This window comes from Vombatus ursinus, unplaced genomic scaffold (assembly GCF_900497805.2).
Source record: "Vombatus ursinus unplaced genomic scaffold, bare-nosed wombat genome assembly UNPS02014786.1, whole genome shotgun sequence".
Lineage (NCBI taxonomy): Eukaryota > Metazoa > Chordata > Mammalia > Diprotodontia > Vombatidae > Vombatus > Vombatus ursinus.
In genome coordinates this window covers 46,358,175-46,379,087 of record NW_020954564.1, presented here as the reverse complement: position 1 = coordinate 46,379,087, position 20,913 = coordinate 46,358,175, and the positions used below count along the sequence as shown (strand labels likewise).

General features: G+C 42.8%; 1 protein-coding gene across 5 annotated transcripts in view; it reads right to left on the bottom strand.

The window, feature by feature from the left end:
* The window catches only part of LOC114047353 (serine/threonine-protein kinase Nek6), a 127,236-nt gene that overhangs the window by 35,116 nt on the left and 71,207 nt on the right, over positions 1–20,913 (bottom strand). For all 5 annotated transcript variants that reach the window (XM_027868161.1, XM_027868162.1, XM_027868159.1 and 2 more), the window contains 2 exons: positions 5,190–5,298; positions 4,070–4,177 (listed from right to left, as the gene is read on the bottom strand). In XM_027868161.1, the coding sequence (XP_027723962.1) occupies positions 4,070–4,177; positions 5,190–5,298 (217 nt within the window). The remainder of the gene's footprint in view (positions 1–4,069; positions 4,178–5,189; positions 5,299–20,913) is intronic.

The window sequence follows — 20,913 nt, the reverse complement described above, 5'->3', positions numbered from 1 at the left end:
TTCAGCTCCAAGTTCAAATCCTCGTTCGCTCTATCCTCTTCCTACTTTGCTGTACAAAATAGTTTCAATCTACATTTGGAAGAGGGACTGGGGCTCACAAAGTGGCGCTCTCCTGATAACTACAGAGGAATCTTCAATTAGTCTAAGGATAAGGGTCATATGCTCAGACCTAGTCCATTTCTAAGACCCAATTTATTCTTATTACTATAATAAGTGCAGCAGCCAAACTAGATAAAATCATATCATTGGAAAAGATCAGGTTTCTGCCCGTTCCTAACGATGTGATCTTAACTGGCTCTGACGGTTTTGTGTGTGTGTGTGTGTGTGTGTGTGTGTGTGTGTGTGTGCGCGCGCGCACGCGCGCGTATGCATGTGTGTGTGCGCAGAGAAGAAGCTCAAGTCTGACAGGATAAAATTAGGAATATTTTAACTGCTCAGGAGAAAAGGTTGGTTTCTTTCAGTTTCTCTCATTTTCTCTCTTTTTCCCACACCTCTCCTACCCCTGATGTGATCACAGGGTACAAAACAAAGTTCTGCCTGCCATGTGTTTGCATGTATGTGTGTGTGTGTGTGGGTGGGTGTGTGGTGATGATACATTTTTTAAAGTATTTTGGCTAATATTTTATAAGTAGAATTGCATGCCTCAGTGGAATCAAAAGAAAAGGAATCATGGGATTAGTGCAAGGCCACATGTGGCCCTCTAGGTCCTCAAGTGTGGCCCTTTGACAATTCAGTCATGTGGCCTCAAGGCCACAAGTTCCCCACCCCCGATGTAGTAGAAGGGGCTCTTGGCTAGTGGAGCATCAGGATGCCTAGATTTGAACCCCAGAACTACCAATGACATTTTGTGAAGTTGAGCAACTAATAACTCTTTAGGCCTGAGTTTCCACATCTGAAAATTAGGTAGTAGGACTAGATGATTTATTAATCAAAAACATGTATTAAGTATCTACTACATGCCAATGCACATTAGGCACTGGAGATACAAATACAAAAGTGAGACACTCCTTACCTTCCAGGAGTTTAAATTCTACTGAGGACATACATGATCACAGATAAGTAAATAAAATTAAGCTTTAATAGCTTAAAACTGTACACTTAAGACTCTGAGGATACCCTGTACAGGATACATACCAAATAAATACACAATAACTGGAAGGCGGGGGTGGAATATGAACAATTCAGGCAAGGCCTCACGTGGAACTTGAGCTGAGTTTTGAAAGGAGTCAGGGGCTCCAAGAGGCAAAAATGAGAAAGGAATACATTCTAGGCATGGATGACCAACAGCCTGTGCAAAGGCATGGAGGAGGATGGAGGAAGATGAAACATCACATAGGAAGAATAGCAAAGTAGCCAGTTTGGCTAGAGCACGGATTGTGTGAAGGGGGATTAATCTGTTATCAGTCTAGCAAGTTAGGCTGGAGCCAGAATGGGAGAGGTTTTAAATACCAGGGGAGTTTGGGTTTTATCCTAAAGGTAATGGGGACCCACTGAAGCTTCTTGAGCAGAAGGCAGACATCTCGGACCTACATTTTAAGAATATCATTTTGGCAGCTGTGTGGGATGGATTGAAGTGAACACAGGGAGACCAATTAGGAGGCTAATGTAATAGTCCAGAAGAAAGGCTATGAATATCCAAATAGAGGGCTTTAATATTCTGTTCTAAAGTCCTCAGCAGCTCCACATTATATTTCAATATTCAGAGAATCAGATGATTTGGAATCTAATCCAACATCCTCATTTTATGGATAAGGAAACTGAGGCTCAGAGTGGTTAGACAACTCACCAAATATTAGGGAATAGCAGAACCAGGTCTAGGATTTGAACCGAGGTCCTGATGCCAAATCAAAACCTTACACACCATGTTCTAAGATCCTTTCCATTTCTAATATGATATTCTCTAAGGTCCCTTCCAGCTCTAACATTCTGTATTCCAATGTTCCTTCCAACTGTCAAACTTTATGTTCTAATATCTCTTAAGATTCTTTGAGCCTCTACTTAAATATCAGAAAAGCAAAGGGAATTTGATTTACACTTAAGATTTCACCACAAATATAAAAGGAAGAAGAAAAAGGGATAAATTGGGTGAAACAAACATTATCTCCTGAGGCCCCCAAAACTGGAATAGCCCAGTATTACTTAAGCCATAACAGTCAAGGCTAGTATCATTTCTGAATGAAATAATAATCAACCCAGTAGTGACTGAGAGCAAAGCCAGCTTCCTAGTATTCAAAACCTTCTGAATCAGAGGGGTATGACACAGTTGTTTTTTTTTTTTAAACACTTTAAACAGCTACCACTGTTTGATCACCAGAATTAATAAATTTCACCAAATCATATGCTATCCGCTACAAGTCTCAGAGCCATCTGGAGCTATATGAATAATGCACACTAACAGTTTACATGAAGAAATCATATTTTTCAGAGAGCTCCTTCGCGTGAACCAAAAGACGCTCCCATATTATCATTCTGTTTACACTCAATGTGTGTCACTTGCACAAAGGTGTCGGAACATGAGAGACAGACCAGCTTGTAAGTTTGGGGTGAGACAGAAATGAATTGGGCCCAAAACCATTTTTAAGAGGTTGGGGGGAGAGGGGGAGAGAGAGAGAGAGAGAGGAAGGGAAAAACTTTGCTGTAATTCATGATTCTCCTTTCCTTTCCCCAGTAACATTTTGGTGAAAATTTTAATACAAGTAACAGTGAAAATAACACTGCCTTGTATTTCTGGTTCCCACTTGGCTACAATGGACAAGTCACTTCCCCTCTCTGGGCCTTAAGTTTTCTCATCTATAAAATGGGAGTATTGGAATACATCATGTCCAAGGTCTATTCCGGCTCTAACAGTCTATGTTCTGTGTTCACAAGTTCTTCCAGCTCTAACATTTTGTGATTCTATGAGCTTACCAGGCCCAGTAGGAGCAAGCATCAAGCACATTTGACTTTTACCGAAACCTGAAGAAAGGCCAAGCCCCTGCATCAGCTGCTCAAGAGTCCAGAGAAGTTGACAGAAGAGTTTTAAACAAGCACCAGGGGAAAGCACAGAGTTCTCTGGCTTCCTTGTATTACCTACTCCAAAACAAACTGAAGCAGAGATGTCTTCATATTGGGTCCTATCAGGCATCTCTGGTCTTTGGTATTTAAGTGACAAAACCTTGCTGAAGTCTAAGATTCCAATGCAATTCCAACTAATTTTTCAAAGGAAATTATCTCCCCCAAAGTTGCATACAAATTGAATTGTTCAGTCATTTCAGTCATGCCTGACTCTTCATGACCCCATTTGGGGTTTTCTTGGCAAAGATTTTGGAGTGGTTTTGTCATTTCCTTCTCTAGCTTATCTTACAGATGAGGAAACTGAGGCAAACAGAGTTAAGTGACTTGCCGAGGATCAAACAGCGAGTAAGGTCTGAGGCCAGATTTGAATTCAGCTCTTCCTGACTCCAGGCCTGCCAGTCTATCCACTGCACCACCCAGTTCCCTCAACTGAATTCCTGTAAGTCAAATCCTATTTTATGTTAAAAATATACCTACTCCATCTTATAACATCTGTTGCTTCTGAGAAAATACACTATGAAGTAAAGAAATATTTACAAGGATATTTAGTCCCAAAAGAAGAATCTTGCAAATGAATAACTTATGAAGGGCATAATATGGTTCTTGGTAAATACCACCGTGAGGTATACCTGTACTGGAGTGAATCTTTTCCTAAAATGAAGAAAACTTTAAGGTTAGCAAGCATCTCCTAATTTCTCTGGTTTTTATATTCAGAATTTATATACTGGTGTGTGTGTGTGTGTGTGTGTGTGTGTGTGTGTGTGTATAAAGACAGAGTGAGGGAGAGAGACAGAGAGAGAGGAGAAGAGGAGGAGGAGGAGGAGGCGAAGAAGAAGGAGAAGAAGAAGAAGAAGAAGAGGAAGAAGAAGAAGAAGAAGAGAGGAGAGCAGAGGAGGGGAGGGGAGGCTTTCTTAAAGAAAGGCTTACTAGTACTAGCTTTTAAATAAAAGAAAACACAGTGGCAATACCGACTAATTCCCAATCTTGCTGAGGCCTCTGGGAGGTAGAGACTTACCTAAGGAATGTGCTGCCGTGGTCTTGGAGCTGAAGAAGCGGCCCAGTCCAAGGTCCCCCAGCTTCACTACACCTGTGGCTGTTATAAACACGTTGGCAGGTTTTATGTCTGGGAGGAAAAGAAGGCTAGAGGTCAAACTCAAGAGGCATTGTGCAGTCTTAACGCTCAATCTTAACAAACATGTACACGTACAACACCCCTGCCACAGTCTAGACAAGCCACAGAGCACCTACAGCAAGAGAAGGCAGCAGGGCGAAAGAGAAAGCCTTGGGCAGAGAGGCCATGCCACTAACTCACTATATGACCCAGGGCTAGTAACTTTACTTTGCTAAGTCTCGGTTTCCTCTTCTGTAGAATAATAGGTTGGGCTACACGGTGTAAGGTTCTATGTAGCACTGGCTCTGGAGTCAGAGAAACATGGGTTCAAATCCCATGTCTACAACCTGTATGACCTTAACCTCCCTGGTCTTAGCTTACTCATTTGTTAAGTGGGGGGAGGGGCCACCGAATGGCCTCTGAGGAGTCTTCTAGAGACCGAGGCCGATCACCTTATATGTTCTAACACTTTAGGTTCTAAGGTTTCTTCTTGCTCTAACTGTCTATACTCTACAGAACCTCCTGAGACCTAAGGTCCTTTCCAGTTGTAACATTCCATAATACTAAAGAATTCAGTAAGGCCAGCAAACTGGGGGAAATGTCTAGCATGTGAGTGTACGCTATAGGGGAACCAAGAAACTCCCACCAACTCATCCATCACCACATCACAGTCAACGCGATGAAGGAGATGTTGTAGAGTTCACTGCATCCCTCAAACTCCAGCTTTGCACTTCTGACACTCTGCTAATGGCAGGTTTGACACTTGACTTAAAATCAGTGTCTGGAATACAAAGCATCTCTTCTTCATAATGCTCCCCTCACTCTGGACCGACTCCTTTAACAAGGAGGCAAAAAAACAAAACAAAACAAAAAAAACCACCAGGAGAAATCCATCTCGCCAGTGCCGCCGTCTCTCCAAACATGCGTTGGCTGCACATCAGCATAATTGTTTTTGAATGTAGCCACTTACTAATTGGAACATTATATTATTATTCAGTGAAAAGAGAGAGCGGATTAATGTTACCTCTGTGCATCACCCTGCGGGAGTGCATGTGCTCCACGGCGCTGCACAACTGCACAAAGTACTTCCAGACCGTCCTCTCGGGGATTAACCGTTTCTGCTTTTTAAAAAACTGTAGAAAGGAAAGCAACACCCAAAGAGAGGAGGATAGAGGAGAAGAGAAGGGGGAGGGGAGGAGAGGAGAAAGGAAAGGGAGGAGGAGGGAAGGACAAAGAAAGACAAGAGGAAAGAGGAGGGAGAAAAAGGGAGGGAGAAGAAGGGAGAGAGCAAGAAGAGGAGAAGGAGGGAGACAGGAAAGAGGGGAGAGAGATAAAGACAAGACAGAGGAAAAGATAATGAGAAAGAAAAGCGAGAGATGAGAGAGAGATAGAAGGAGAGAAGAGAAAGGGGGAAAAAAGGAGGAGAGGGTAGAGAGAAGGATGGATAAGAAGGTAGAGAGAAGAGAAGAGCAGAAGGTAGAAAAGAGAAGTAAAAGGTGTTGAGAAGAGAGAAGGAAAGGGTGGGGAGAAGAGGGGAGAGGAGAAGGAAGGGAAAATGAGAGGCATACACAATTAGGAAAAAATACCACCAGTTCTACCCTCCCCCAAATTCCTCAGGTACAATGGGAAACAGCACTGAATTTGGACTTGGAAGGCTTGGGTTAGAGTCCCAGCTGTGCCATTTAATATCAGTGTGACTTTAGGCAATGCATAGAATCTTAATCTCTCTTAGCTTAGCCCCCTCATTTGTAAAATGGATAATATTTTCATACTCTTTTACATCATACAATGTACAAGCTTGACGGGAGCTCTGAGATAAGCTAGTCCAAACTCCTCATTTTATGGATGTGGAAACAGAGGCCTAGGGAAGTAGGGACATAACGTGACACAGCTGATCAGTGGCAGGGCTGTGACTCAAACGTTGGTTTTTGTTTTGTCATATGAGGCAAATTATGAGAACATTCTATATACACTATAAAACAGCATGTGATTGCTACAGGATTTTTTTTGTTGTTGTTGCTGTTTTTTAACTATTCAAGTTAAATTACCCGCTGATAACTCCTCTCCTATCCCTATCGACTATACAGAGAAGCCAGACCTGCCCCACCAATACCATTTTACTCCGTGTGTGTGTGTGTATGTGTGTGTGTAAGCCTCCCACAATCCACTAATTAACAACCATTACGAAAAACACACTTAAATAGGTTTGACATTCTTGAATGGACACCGATTATAATTAGCATTAATCTCCTTAATTACCTTGTGAAACATATTTAATGCCTCAAAACAACAAATGTTGAGGATATCTTCCCTTAAGTAATAAAAGGAGTTTGGGGAGAAAGAAAAAAGAAATGTATCTGTGTATATACAGAGAGAGAGAAAGAGAGAGAGGTTTTCTGATAATATTAGTTTCTATGTGAATTCTTTATCCCTCCACCCCCATCAAATACTTCTTCCCAAAGGAATCAGAGACTAAGAAGCATGGTACAATGGAAAGAACACTGACATCAGGAGACCTGGGTTCAAGTCTTGGTGGTGCCATTTATAAGCTGTGTGACCTTTAACAAGTAACTTCTTCCCCTCCCCCAACAGTTTCCTCATCTGTAAAATGAGGGTTCAGACTAGGTGATCCCCAAAGTCCCTTCCAGCTCTCCTAGTCAATGTTCTAAGATCTCTTCCTGTTCTAACTTGCTATGACTCTAAGTAAGTCCTAAGTCATAAGGCGGCTCCAGCAAGTATCCTAAATTTCAACAGCTCGGGGATTAAGAGGAAACAAAGCAGAACTCACAACTCTGCCTGGCAAAGGACACTCGGACACCCTGGAATGCAGGGTTGGCCTTCTCTGACAGGGATGGCTGCCAGGGAAGGGCTTGTGAGCAGTAAGATGATATGTGGCATTCGTAGGCACCAGCCAGCCCTGGCAGGAAGCTGCTTATAATCCTCAAACTGTAAACTGGGACCCTATTGGCAGAAGTTCATCAAGGAACAGTGTGTGCAGGAACTGGGCAGCTATAGCTCATGCAGGGTCAACAGCAGCTTCAACCTCTTCTTTTTCCAACTCTGTATGGATGCCAACTGCCTGCCTCTGGCCTGGGTTTCATGAACAATGTCACCCACAGGCTTTTTATCTGATTCAATATATGTTCAGACCAATACCAGCTGCGGAATTCTTCACTTTCCATCCAAGTCCAGCTTGAGGGTCACCTTCTCCTGATGCCTTTCCATTTGGAAATGATCTCTCCCCTCCTTGAGTTCCTCTTAGCACTTTGTTTAAATTTTTTTTTTTTTGGTTGGGCAATGGGGGTTAAGTGACTTACCCAGCGTCACACAGTTAGTAAGTGTTAGGTGTCTGAGGCCAGATTTGAACTCAGGTTCTCCTGAATCCAGGACCGGTGCTCTATGCACTTCGCCACCCAGCTGCCCCCTCTCTTAGCACTTTGTCTGGAATATTCCAAGTACTCAGCACTCAATGCTCTAACGTACAGGACCACTCAATCTAGACTACTCCAAGATCCATGACTTCATCCTTCATGGCTACCTCCATTCCCCTCCACTAGGCAAATCTCAACCTCTCCAATGACTTAGGTGCTCTTAACCTGGGGGTTCATGAACTTGCCTTTTTTAAAAACAATTTTTATAACTATATCTCAATTTAAGTAATTTCTTTTGCAATCCTATATATTTTATTTGACTCATTTAAAAACATTACTGTAGGAAAGGGTCTCTAGGCTTCACCAGACTACCAAAGGGGTCTACAATGCAAAAAAAGGTTAAGAATCCTTGCTGTGGAACCTGGTTTCATGGGTCACCATGAAAAAAATCCACCCAGCAGCCAGCCTTCTAGTGATGAACCTCAGACATCAAATCTGTGACCCGGCCTGTGAAGGATGTTTCTGGCTTGGTAAGACCTGCTGGAGCCTCTCCTCCAGTGGCAGAACTTTCAAGAGCCTGGAGCCACCTCCACAAGACAGCCACAGAAGAGGGCTGGAGAAGAGGCCTTACCATACACTATTTTATTCAAATCACAGCTTTATGTTCTAGTCAAACAAAAATGAAAGACAAGGGTAAATAGCCTAGGGGACACAATGATAGCGCCAAGACTTCACAGAACCAGAGGATGTGGAAGATGAGGATGGTAGGCAACTGGAGACAAGGATATACCTAGCCTATATGAAAGGACTGGTGTAAATCTGTAAAGTCAAAGATCACTGACAGATGTGAGAACAGTTAGCCCAGAAAAATAGACTCAGAATGGAGACATGATCCCTGCCTTCTACTTTCTGGAGGAAGAGGAGACATGGAACAGTGGAAGGAGCACTGGTTCTAGAGTCAAGAAATGGGTTTGCATCTTGGGTCTGATGGTTCCCACCTATGTGACTTTGGGGGAGTCATCTAACATCCCTGAGCCCCACTCTCCTCCGCTGTAAGATGAAGGGGTTGGCCAAGATGGCACTGGAGGTCCCTCCCAGCTCTAAATCTATGATCCTGTGATCCTAAGAGCTGTCATCTAAACAAGGGATTATACTTGGTCTGCTTGACTTCAAAGGGCAGAACTAGGAAGAGAGGTAGAAGTTGCAGAGGCAGATTTGGGCTTGATGTAGAAATTGTTGTTTCTGTTGTTGTTCAGTTGTGTCCAACTCTTCTTGATCCTATCCAGGGTTTTGTTGGCAAAGATAATGGAGAGGTTTGCCATTTCCTTCTCCAGCTCATTTTACAGATGAGGAAATTGAGGCAAACAGGGTTAAGTGACTTGCCAAGGGTCACACAGCTAGTAAGTGTGAGTGGACTTGAATTCCAATTTTCCTGACTTGAGGCCTGGTGCTCGATCCATTAGCTACTCCTGATGTAGAAGAAAAACTATCAATTGGAGCATTTCCAAAAGAGAATGGATTGACTCAGCAGAGGCTGGATGAGCATTTGTAAGGGGGGATATCCTGCTTCAGGAAGGAGGCTGGACAAGAACCGCTGAACCCCTTCCAGCTCTGACATTCTGAGACTGGGACCCCCAGTGTAGTGGTCTTTCCACTACCCCAGGTAGCATGGTCTACAAAATACCAAAATATGATAAATAAGAGACCAAAAGAAAGTAGAATGTTGTATCCAATATCAGACGCAGTCATTTTGTCAATAGGTTTTGTTTCATTGTCTTTTTTTGTTGCTTTTGTTACATGGAAAGGTTCAACATGGGGCAGGGGTATGTGAGGAAATAACTGCAGTATTTGTTCTGGTTTTTTAGTAGTATTTTATTTTTTCCAATTACATGTAAAGACAATTTTTAACATTCATTTTTTATAATATTTTGAGTTCAAAATGTTTTCCTTCCCTCATGTTTTTAAAGGGTACCATTGAAACTTTGAAAAATAATAGTAGTTAACAACAAAAATAATAGATGGGGGGAAAACCCCTCTAACACCTAGGAAGAGGTCCATTTCCTTTCTCCCAGCTACTGTGGGTCTTAGAATTTGAAACTAATAGAGGTCACAGAAGTCACCTAATTCAACCCCCTCATTTTTACAGGTGAGGAAACTGAGGTACAGAAAAGGGAAATGATTTGCCCAAGGTCACACTAATAAGTCACAGAACCAGAATTCAAACCCAGGTCTTCTGACTCCAACCCCAGTGCTTCCTACATCATGGCCCATCTGGTTGGACCACACAACTGTGGGAATCCTAGGCCCTTGGAGGCAAATCTGACAGGGAGCGCAACAGCTCTATGCCCCAAATGGAGACACAGATACAGCCAGACTGCAAAGGGAGGTGGAGAGTGTTATTTATGCCATAATATTGGTTTAATTCTCATTAAAGTATTTAAGAAAGGAGATCCTAGACTGCAAGTGGTAATTTTCTAAATGTCATGTCCAATAAGCCTTGCCTGACATTTACCAGGAAGCCACAAACTCTCCAGTGGATTCCTACACCAGCCGCATAGCTACGGTACTGCCTTTACAGTCACTCATAAATAATGTAGGCACAGGCTGCACACCACCTCCCCCCGCAGCCCTGGCCCGGTGGAGCTGCCTGGCTTTATCAGGCCCACACTTTCTGAACAAAGATATGCATGTTTCTGCTGCCTCTTGGAATCTGCTGGTCTTGTCCTGGGTTAGCAGAGATGAGAGGGGTAAGCAGCATGGGGATTCAGCTTACCTGCTGGACCCATGCTGAGGGGAACAGGGGGGCGGGTTGGGGAAAGGGGGAGATGCAGAGCCATAACTAGGAATTTTTGTGCCTGGAGTAATTCACTCAAACTATGCCTAGGAGAAGGGGTATGGAAGTCACCATACCTCTTAAGAAAGGGAGAGACAGACATTGGTCCTAGTGGCAGAGGTCCTGGGACAATACTAGAACAAAGACTGCAGGAGGGGGCTGCCCCCAGGGAGAGGAAACATCCCATATGGTACCTTCCCACTTTAAATTATTATCCTTGATAACCTAGTACTCAGGTCAGTTATTACTTCATGCATGGCAATGGAAAAACATATTTACTAGACGTAAGGATGGAGTGGTAACCCCTGCAGCAAACAGGTGCTTTGGGGATGGGGGCTGAAAGAGGGACTGAAATAAGTCCCTCCTACCGTCCTTCCCTCAAACCCCCTATAAAATCCTCAATGTATCATGATAAAATATAAGATCTGAAAGGGACCTTAGGAATCATTCACTTTACAGAGGAGGAAGTTGAGGCCCAGTGAGGAAAGAGCCTTGCCCAAGGTCACAGCGGAAATCTCATTCACCTCTTATACCTGAGGCTGAGGTAAGGAAAAGTCAAGTGGAGCCCAAATCTCATAAAGCTGGAAAGGACCTGAGAGATCTACCTTGTCTAACATACCCATTTTACAGAGGAGAAAACAGAGGGGCTAGGATCCAGATCTCCTAAATCCCTCTCCAATGCTTTTTCAGCAAAGTGGCTGAAATATGGTCTTCTGAGATATGGACAAGGCTCTCCGAGGGGCACACGGTGGTCCTTCTTGAGCACTGGAGCCAGATGTCATTACCTAGGACCAGCGGCTGAACAGGAAGATAGGGCTCACTGCTTTCCAGTGAACTCTGGACTCATGCTCACCTGCCCCAGAGAGGGCAGCCCAGAAGCCTCTTCCAGGAGAAGTGAGGACCGAGGTATTGCCCAGCTTGGAGTGGGATGGGGTATCGGTAGTGGGCAGTTCACACGTCCACCCCCCCACCTGCCTTCTCAATCTTGTCATGTGGAACCGAGCCTGAGCCACCGCTGAGAGGACTGAAGGGACCACCTTTCACTAGGGCTAGGCCTTGTTGGCCACTTCTAGGCTGGGCTAGAGCTTGGCTCCCACTCACTGGGCCTCTTTCCCCTTCTCTCCACCTCACGAGAAGAAACCTAAGAAGGAGCAGGACTTCTCCAATCTCTGCCACACCTCTCAACAGTCTGTCACCAGGCTCCCTCTACCTTCTCATTAGCCACTCCCGGCTTTCCTTCTTAGAAGAGGAAATGTTTGTGCCTTCTACATTTACGGTCATACTGGGCAAAGCCCCAGGTCACCCTGCCCTAGTTCTGGTTTGGGGTTCATCGAAACTGGGTGTCTGGATAGAGCCTTAGAAAGGAGGAACTTTGGCACAAGGAAGAAGGAGACAATTTGTACAAAATACTTCAAGGATCTCTGGGGTGGAGCTTTTGTGGTGGATAATCTTTGCACAGATGTAGATCAAAGCCCCTCCATGTCATAAGTTGCTATGGCCAAAAATACAATTCAAGACAGATTTGGAGGGAAAATATTACCTATATTGAGATCAACACAATAAATATTCACCCTTGTTCAGGCCCCCATCCTTTCTCAAATGCACTTTTGCAATAGCTTCCTATCTCTCTCTCAGATCTCGCCCCCTCTCCAACCCATGCTCCATACAACTTTCAAAGTAAGTATAGGTCTGACCGTGACACTCTCCTACTCAAACTGCAGTGACTCCCTATTACCTCTAACATCAAAAATAAACAAACACAAACTTCCTGTTTTGGCATGTAACACCCTACAATTTGGCTCCAATCTACCTCAAACCTTACAACACACTCTTTCAAACATTCTACCATCCAGCCAGTCGCCCTCCTTGCTGTGACACACACAGCGCTCCTGCTCCCACCTCCGTGCCTTTGCCCAGGCTGCTCCTCTGCCTCTTGGAAGCCTTAGTTCTCAGGGCAGGTAGGTGGCACAGTGGATAGAGCACTGGCCCTAGAGTCAGGAGGACCTGAGTTCAAATCTAACCTCAGACCAAACACTTGACACTTACTATCTGTGTGAACCTAGGCAAGTCACTTACCCTCAACGGCCTTAAAAAAAAGACTTGTTCCTTCCAGTTACTTATGATCACTTGATTGCCAAATCTAATGGTCTCTTCTCAGTCTTCATCCGTTATGACCTCTCTGTAGCCTTTGACACTGTTGATCACCCTCTTCTCTTTAGGTTTCTGTGACACCACCCTGAAGTCAGGAGGACCTGAGTTCAAATCTGGCCTCACACCAAACACTTGACACTTACTAGTGACCCTGGGCAAGTCACTTAACCCCAACTGCCTTACAAAAAAAAAAAGAAGCCTTAGTTCTCATCAAAGTTCTATATAAGCCCTTCACTGATCCCCTGAGCTGCTGGTGCCTTTTCTCCCCCAATAAGCTCCATGAGGACAATAATTCTCATTCTAATCCTTAAAAATAATCTTGTATCTCCAGTGCTTAACACAGTGCCTGGCACATAGCAGCACCTAATAAATGCTTGTTGACTGATAGCTATAAGAATAAAGAGATAATATATGTAAAGGGCTTTGTAAGAGCAAAGCACTAGAGAAGTGCAAGCTTTGATTATTATTTCCTAAAGCTACATTCTTGAGAGGAGGCAAACAGAGGGGCTACAGAAAGAAAAATGTGAAATGCCAGAGAATTCAGTATAGGTGAAGCCAAATCACAAGGCATGTGTGCCCTACAGCATACGGTGCTAGAGGGGTGTGCTGTAGCTGTGGTGTTTTTATGTAAGGGAAGCTGAGAATTGGCTAAGTTAATATGAAGGATGTGTAGGGAACTGGAGAGGGGGGAGGAGGGAGTGAGAGAGAGAGACAGAGAGAGACAGAGAAACAGAGAGAGACAGAGAGATACACCATGTGCGTGCGTGTGTGTGTGTGTGTGTGTGTGTGTGTGTGTGTGTGTGTGTGTAGGGAGCTAGCTGTAGTTAATGTCAAGGTTCTTAGCTCTGATGTGACATTGAAGGCACAGCCAAGTCTTTCACAGGCCAGATGATGCTATGGGGAGACCATAAGCAACTACAGCACACAGACAATTTTCTCAGGGAGAAGTAGGAATCAGCCCAAACACACATCCTATTGTGGTAGAGCACCAGAGCTGAGGCAGTCTAAAGTACCTGGGGATATTTACATTTGGGGGTGAGAAAAAAAGAAAAAGAGACAGAGCAGTCAGAAAAATGGAAGGAGGGCATAAATAATTAATAATATAGTGCTTTAAGGTTTGCAAAGCCCTTTCTAAGGAGAGCAGGGTCACAGAAGCCACGGTGTGGAGATAGTGTCCAGAGACAGGAGGGGGTCCGCAGACGAGGACTGAGAGCAGCCACTTTACTCCATGATACACATGCTTTTGGCATCCTTGCAGAGAGGAGGTTCTGTCTCAGAGTAGACACTGCAGGGGGTTAAGGAGTGAGTGGGTAGTAAGGTAAAGGGGGGAGGCCACAGGTGTAGAACACTCACTTGGGGAATCTGGGTGACAGTAGGAGCTAGAGTGGGGAGTCAAGTAATTTTTAATTTTTAACATATTTGAAAGCCATGAGAGAAAAGACAGCAAAGAGAGATTCAATTAGAGTAATTGTCTCTGCTGGACCCTGGAGATACAAAGCAGTCTCTGACCTTGAGGAAATCCTACATCCTACTGGGGCAACACACTACTTACACAGCAAGAGACTCAAGATGCTGGAGATGAGTCAGGGTAATTTTGAGAGGGAAGTAATAGGAGACCCTCAAAGACCATCCGATCTAACCCCTTATTTTATAGATGAGGAACTCGAGAGCCAGGGAAGTTAAGGGACTACCCAAGCTCATACAGGTGATAAGCATCAGAAGTGGAATTTGAACCCAGGTCCTCTGACTCCAGAACTCTTTAGAGTGTTTAGCTTTTGGGAGAAGGAAAGTTACCTCTTCCTCTGAGATAGGAAGGAAGGAAGGAAGGAAGGAAGGAAGAATGAGAATAAAAATGGAAAACTACTTAGGGGTACAGGAGGAAAAATATGAAGCTGGGTAAAAAGTAGGAGGAAGGCTGAATACAGAAGGAGAAATAATTCAATTTACCAAAATATAATTTGCAATTTTTCAGGGACATGCCTACTGTATAGAGTAAGGTACACCAGTACTATACACTTTAAAAATTCTAGGTAAGCAAGAGAAAAAAAACAATTGCCTCTATAGATGACATCTGCAAGGGTGATGAAAGTCACTTAAGTAAAACTTCAACTTTCTCAAAAAGAAATGCTGAGTAAAGAGGGTGAGAGGAGAGAAGTACATTAGGTTGTACAATCCTAAGCTGACTTTCAGTTCTAATACTATGTTCTAAGGTCCCTTTCAGCTCCACCATTCTATGTTGTGCTAACTGTGTCAAAGAATTTCCAATAGTGGGAAACTGATCAGAAATACATTAAGTCTACAGGTTGTGTAAATTTCTTACAATTATAGTTACTAACCAATCCAAACCTGCTAGCATGACACCTGGTGGCAGGCAGGTTACACAATGGTATAGGCAGACAGATGGTGAGGCCCTTGTGGCCCATTGCTGGCGTTCATATGTGCTAGCTAATTAGGGAAAAACTTTGTGACTAAAAATCTCACATAAAGTACATACCTAATTCATGGGATTTTCCCTATAGACCACATACTGGGATGCCACAATTCTGTGTTCTCACCTTCTGTGTTAGCACTGATATTCTATGTTCCACAGTATCTTCTAGCTGTGACAGCCTATAGCCCAACATTCCATGTTCTGCAGCAGTGATGTCACACCCAGACACAAACAGGGGGACCACTAAGCCACACACAAGGATCCTGCATGGTGCCTTAATTTAAAAGTGTATTGTCATTATTATTATTATCTATGTTATTGCACTTTTATTTATCTTGTTAAGTATTTCCCAATCACATTTTAATCTGGTTTGGGCTGCCCCTGGGTGTACCGGGCGCCACGTGCCACATTTGATACCTGTTTTGCAGTCTCTTCTTGCTTTGACATTCCATTTTCTAGATTCTAACAGTCAACATTTTAAGGTTCCTTTCTGCTCTAATCGTCAATGTCCCAAGTTCTCCTCTGATTCCGAGATCCTACCATTCATTGAACAAACATTGACTGAGTGCCTGTGGTGTGTGGAGCATGGTGCTGGGGAAGAAACAAAGATAAATACGCCCCAGTCCCTGCTAGGGAACATGAGTGACTGGACGATTTGCTCTGGAGTACAACAGGCAACATCAGGCACATACTGAGAAAGACAAACTGCTGTGACATGATGATGATTTAGTACATGACCAAAGCAGGGAGGTGAACTTTTCGAAAGTGTTCATTTATAATAATCATTGAATAATGATGGAGGGAAACAGGTAAAATGCAGAGAGCGGGCTGAAAGTGCGAACAAACATGATATACCACATCTGTTCTCACCGGGGATGCGTCTGAAGATTAACATCTCTGAGAATGCATTAATATGTCAACGAAAATATAGAAGCAGGTGATGATGGTTCAACTAAAGCTGCTTTTCTGCAATACAAGTATTCCTCCGAGCAAAATAACAGAAGAGCAAAGCAGTGAACATTTTCGCAAGCTCTGGTCCCTGTGGGGAAGAAAGTCAGTAAACTTAAAAAAAAAATGTTTCTTGTGCCTGATGGAGGGCAGCATAGCTGGGATGGCAGAACTAACCTAGAGTGTGGCCCAGCACCAGCTGTCTGCAACTGGGTACGGAGACTAAAGAAACCCTGGTCAAAGACTTCTGTTCATTCATCATCCTACTGGGGCCCCCAGTAGGAAGGAAGGAGATGGAGTGGGGAGGAAGTCCACAGACACAGAACTGAGGAAACACCCACCACCTGATTAGAGAAGGGAAATGTCATCTTCCTCTCTGCTTCCCTTTTCTCGTCTTTGTTCCTTAATCTGTCTTTAAAAAGAGGAAGCCTAGTGTAGTAGAGAACCCAGGGTTCCAGTCCCAGCTCTGCCACTAACTGGCTATGTGCCCTTTAGCATGTCACTTCTCTGGGCCTCAGTTTCCTCATAGGGAGCTAGATAAATTATGGTTCTTCTCAGGTCCAACATTCTATGTTCAATGGGTTTTCTAAATGCTTATATTCTGTGTCCTAACATTCTATGTTCTCAGATCCCTTCCAACTCGTTCTAACATTCTGTTCCAAGGTCCTTTCCAGCTCTAACATTCTCTGATTTCTGCTGTAACATTGTGTATTATGAAGTCCCTTCCAATGAGAACACATTTTGTTTTGACATTCTATTCTCCAAGGCCCCTTCCTGCTCTGATATTCTGTTGTAATTTATTCTGCCCTTGGGTATCATGTCCATGGCCAACTTCCCATCCCTCACACAGGGAAGAGGAAGAGGTTACCACAGCCTGAATGCTGCCAGTCCATCAGCAGCTCTCTCTCAATGACTGTGACAGTATTGATGTGGGTTTGCCCTCCATCAGTCCAGATCACAACTCCAACATGCCTTCTCATCCTGCAGGATCCTTGTCTGTGTTCTTCCACAGATCTGTGGAGGATCCACTTAACATCCTGGAGATTTTCTTCAAGGGCAATGCGGTCAAACTCAAACAGAAAGAGGGACCACTGAACCATACATAAGGATCCCTGCAGGCCACATATTGACTTAGAAACCACTATATTTATATACTTCTTTTTTTTATTAATACATCAAAACATTAAAATCAGACAAGAACTATATTTTAATCTGGTTCAGGTTGCACATGGCAGCCCTCTGGGCTCTAGGATTTTATTTTCATATCTTGTAAACACCGATGGAATATCTGGGCTATCCTTATATTTATACCTTGCTCTATCCATGTGACTCCTACTTCCTTTTCCAATCATACATTTCCTTGATAATATCCCTTAGGTGATTTATGGTCCAGAGGCCATCACTGGAAATACAGGAAATACTAAAGCTACAGCTTTAATAGCTTAAAATTGCACCAAGATTTTTGGGACCCCCTTGTATAGAAGATAGACACAAGGTCATTAGGAAGGGGTGAAGACACTGGGAAGTAGCTAGGGAAAGATCAAGAGAGGCTTCATGTTCTGTAAGAAGATGGTACCTAAGCTTGGCCTCGAAGGAAACTAGCGGTCCTAAGAGGCTGGGGTGAGCAAGGAGGGCAAGAGGGACAGCCAGTGCAGAGACACACACAAGAAGATGGAATGTCCAATCAGAAGGGATATGTTTCTCTATTTCCCTTTGAATCACCTGCAACTTTGATTCCTCAGAGATCAAGGTCTTCCAAAATTTGCAACTATATAGCATTGCCAGGAGCACATGTTTAAAAAAAAAAAAAAAAGACCAAAAAAACAAAGATAGGTATCTAAAGGTGACTATTAAAACAGGCTAACATAAATTACTTGGAGAAAAACTCCAGATTTGAAAAACATTCCCAGGAAAACTGGAAAAGATTTTTGGCAGAAATTAGGTTTAGATCAATACCTTATGTTATATACAAATATAAATTTGAAAGGGTTATATGACCTGAATATTAAAGATCATACCTTTAAAATTCAGAAAAGAAATAGATGCAATATTTGGGGTGAATTCTTAACCAAAAAAAGGGATAGGAGCTATTGCAAAAGATAAAATAGATAATTTTAATTACATGAAATCGAAAAGCTTTTGCATGAATAAAATTAACTCAGCTAGGATAGAAGAGAAATGGTCAACTAGGGAAAAATTTTTGTGTGGACTTTGACTGTGGAATGGCTAAACAAATTCTGATATGAGATTGTAATATAATGTTACTCTGCAATAAAAATGATAAATATGACTACAGAAAGGCATAGAAAGACTTATATGAACTGATGCAAAGCAAAGTAAGCAGAAGCAAGGAAATACTATAAACAATGATTAAAACTTTGTAAATGGAAAGAACAACAAAACATTCAAAATTGAATACTGTGAAACTGTAATGACCAAGTTTTGCCCAAAAGAAAATAGATGAGTAGGTACCTCCCCCTGCTTTTCTGGAAAGGGGAAGGAGGGGGGAACTAAGGCATGAAAACTGAAGGTAATATCAGGCTTTATCAATATGTTGGTTAGTTTTGCTAAATTGTGTTCATTTTCTATTTTTTATTCTTTTGCTATAACAGTTAGCCTTCTGAAAGGGGAAGGAGGAAGAATTCAGTGGGAAACGTGATATATTAATAATAACACACCAAAATTTATTTTTAAAAAAAATAGATCTTGGCACTAGGGAATGCTGTGCAATCACTGAAAGCATTGAACAACTTCCCAAATACAATGCAGCCAGCTCTCCTTCCTCATAGTCAATTTGGGGGCCAACTCATTGTTCATTCTCACTCTCTATTCCAGATCACAGATATGTGTACTCATATACTAACTCAATGCACTATTTATCTAGCAGCATATAGTCTGGACAACCGGCATTCATCATTCATCTAGTTTATTTTGTATGCATTATTAGGTTGATCTCTTTTGCATAATATTTGATCTTATTGAGGAGTCCCTATAATATTCTGGGTTTGATGTAATCAGCACAGTATCATCAGCAAATGAGAAGCATCTGGTCCACAAAAATTCCTAGTGTGTATGTGTGGGGGGGATCTAGATTAAAATGTAATTGGGAAATGTTTAACACAATAAACACAATACAATACAACAGAGATAATGTTAATTTAAGGTTTTCTAAGTCAATGTGAAGCCTGCAGGGATCCATTTCTTTTTGAGCTTGACAACACTGATCTGAAAGACCTCACCATATATATGAGAACCCTTCCTCCATTTAGGCTGTTTGTGTTAAGAAACCCTCTCTAAAAGCGATGAACATTCACCTCCCTGTTTTGCTTCATATAAACAAGCAGGCCAGAATGATAAGAATAATTCAGAGCCCACTCTTCCAATGTGGGAACTATTGTAGAAAGCACCTGGGGTCTAAAGTATTGAGGAAACCATCTATGTCAAGGTCTCTGTATGGTAAAGAGCTTCTCAGCCCTTAATGAAAACTCTATATCCTGATAATTATAACATGATTTACCCAAAGCTGGGAGCCCCCAGCATAAGAAGCCACTCTAAGCCCAAGGCAGAGGCAGCAATCTCCCGCCAACCCTCCCCCCCACTCCCCACCCTGACCCTATACCACGACTAAGGGGATAAGTGTTCTACTTCCATGACTCAGAATTCTAAAATTCCTATGACCACAACCCCCTTTCATTCCATTTCTTCTCCTATGTCTCACTCCTCCTAAAATTCTTCTTCATTCTCACTGTGACCTGTAGTCATTCCACCCCTCAGAACTCTCCCAGGCCATCATCCCTACTCTGGCTTCATTTGCTTCCTCTCTTACTCTTGACATTACAGCTAACCAGTTCAATGTCACATCACCCTCTCCTCTCAAATTCCTTCCCCTTGCCCTACCACTGCTCATACCTTGTCAACCCTAGCCCTAGATATTTCCCAACAGTCACCTCTACTGATCTTACTCACAGGTTGTTGAATGGTGTTAGGGGAAGTCACCAACTCTGCTGACTGGATCCCTACAAAGTTATGTTACCTTATCTCAACAGGGCCTTCACTGAAGCAAGGCAATCCTTTCATTCTTTACTAACTGACTTCCTATCATATCACACTGCCCACAATGGTTGTTCCAAACCTTTCCTTCTCTCCTTAAACCTCCTTCACCACCTTCTGCCCTTTCCTCCTCACCTCTCATATTTTACTGAGAAGAGAATCATTCAACATGAGTTCCCTGCTTTCACCTACTCTAGATCACAACTCTTGACATCATCCTCTATTTTCTCCTCTTCCATTCTAGTTTCTGATGAAAAGATGATCCATTTTAATGAGGCCAACTCTTCTACTTGTACCCCTGATCCTATCCCCTTCCAGTCTCTTCTGGCAGGTTCTCTCTCTTGTCCAATCTTCAATATCTCTCTTTGTATTTGGTTCCTTCATTACTACCTAAAAACATCCCTAGGTCTCTCCCCCCAACCTCATCTTTTAATAAAAAATCCTCATTTGACTCTTCCATCCCCTTGAGTGATCATCCTCTATCTCTCCTCTTTCACAAGTAAACTCTTAGAAAAGCCTCTATATTTGCTGCCTCCATTTCCTCTCCTCTCATTCACTTTTCAACCCTTTTGTTGTTGTTCAGTCATTTTTCAGTTGTGTCCAACTCTTTGTGACCCCATTTGGGGTTTTCTTGGCAAAGACATTGGAGTGGTTTGCCATTTCCTTCTCCAACTCATTTTAAAAATGAGGAAACTGAGGCAAACAGGGTTAAGTCACTTGCCCAGGGTCACAGAGTTAGTAAGGGCCTGAGGCTAATTTTGAACTCAAGAAGATGAGTCTTCCTGACTCCAGGCCCTTTAAATTTGCTTCTGACCTCATCAACTCAACTGAAATTCCTCTCTTCAAAATTTTCAATGATCTTTTAATCAGATCTGATGATCTTTTCCTCAATTTTCATTTTTCTTGCTCTCTCTGGAGCGTGACACCACCGACCACCTTCTCTTCTTGGATACTCTTTTTTCTC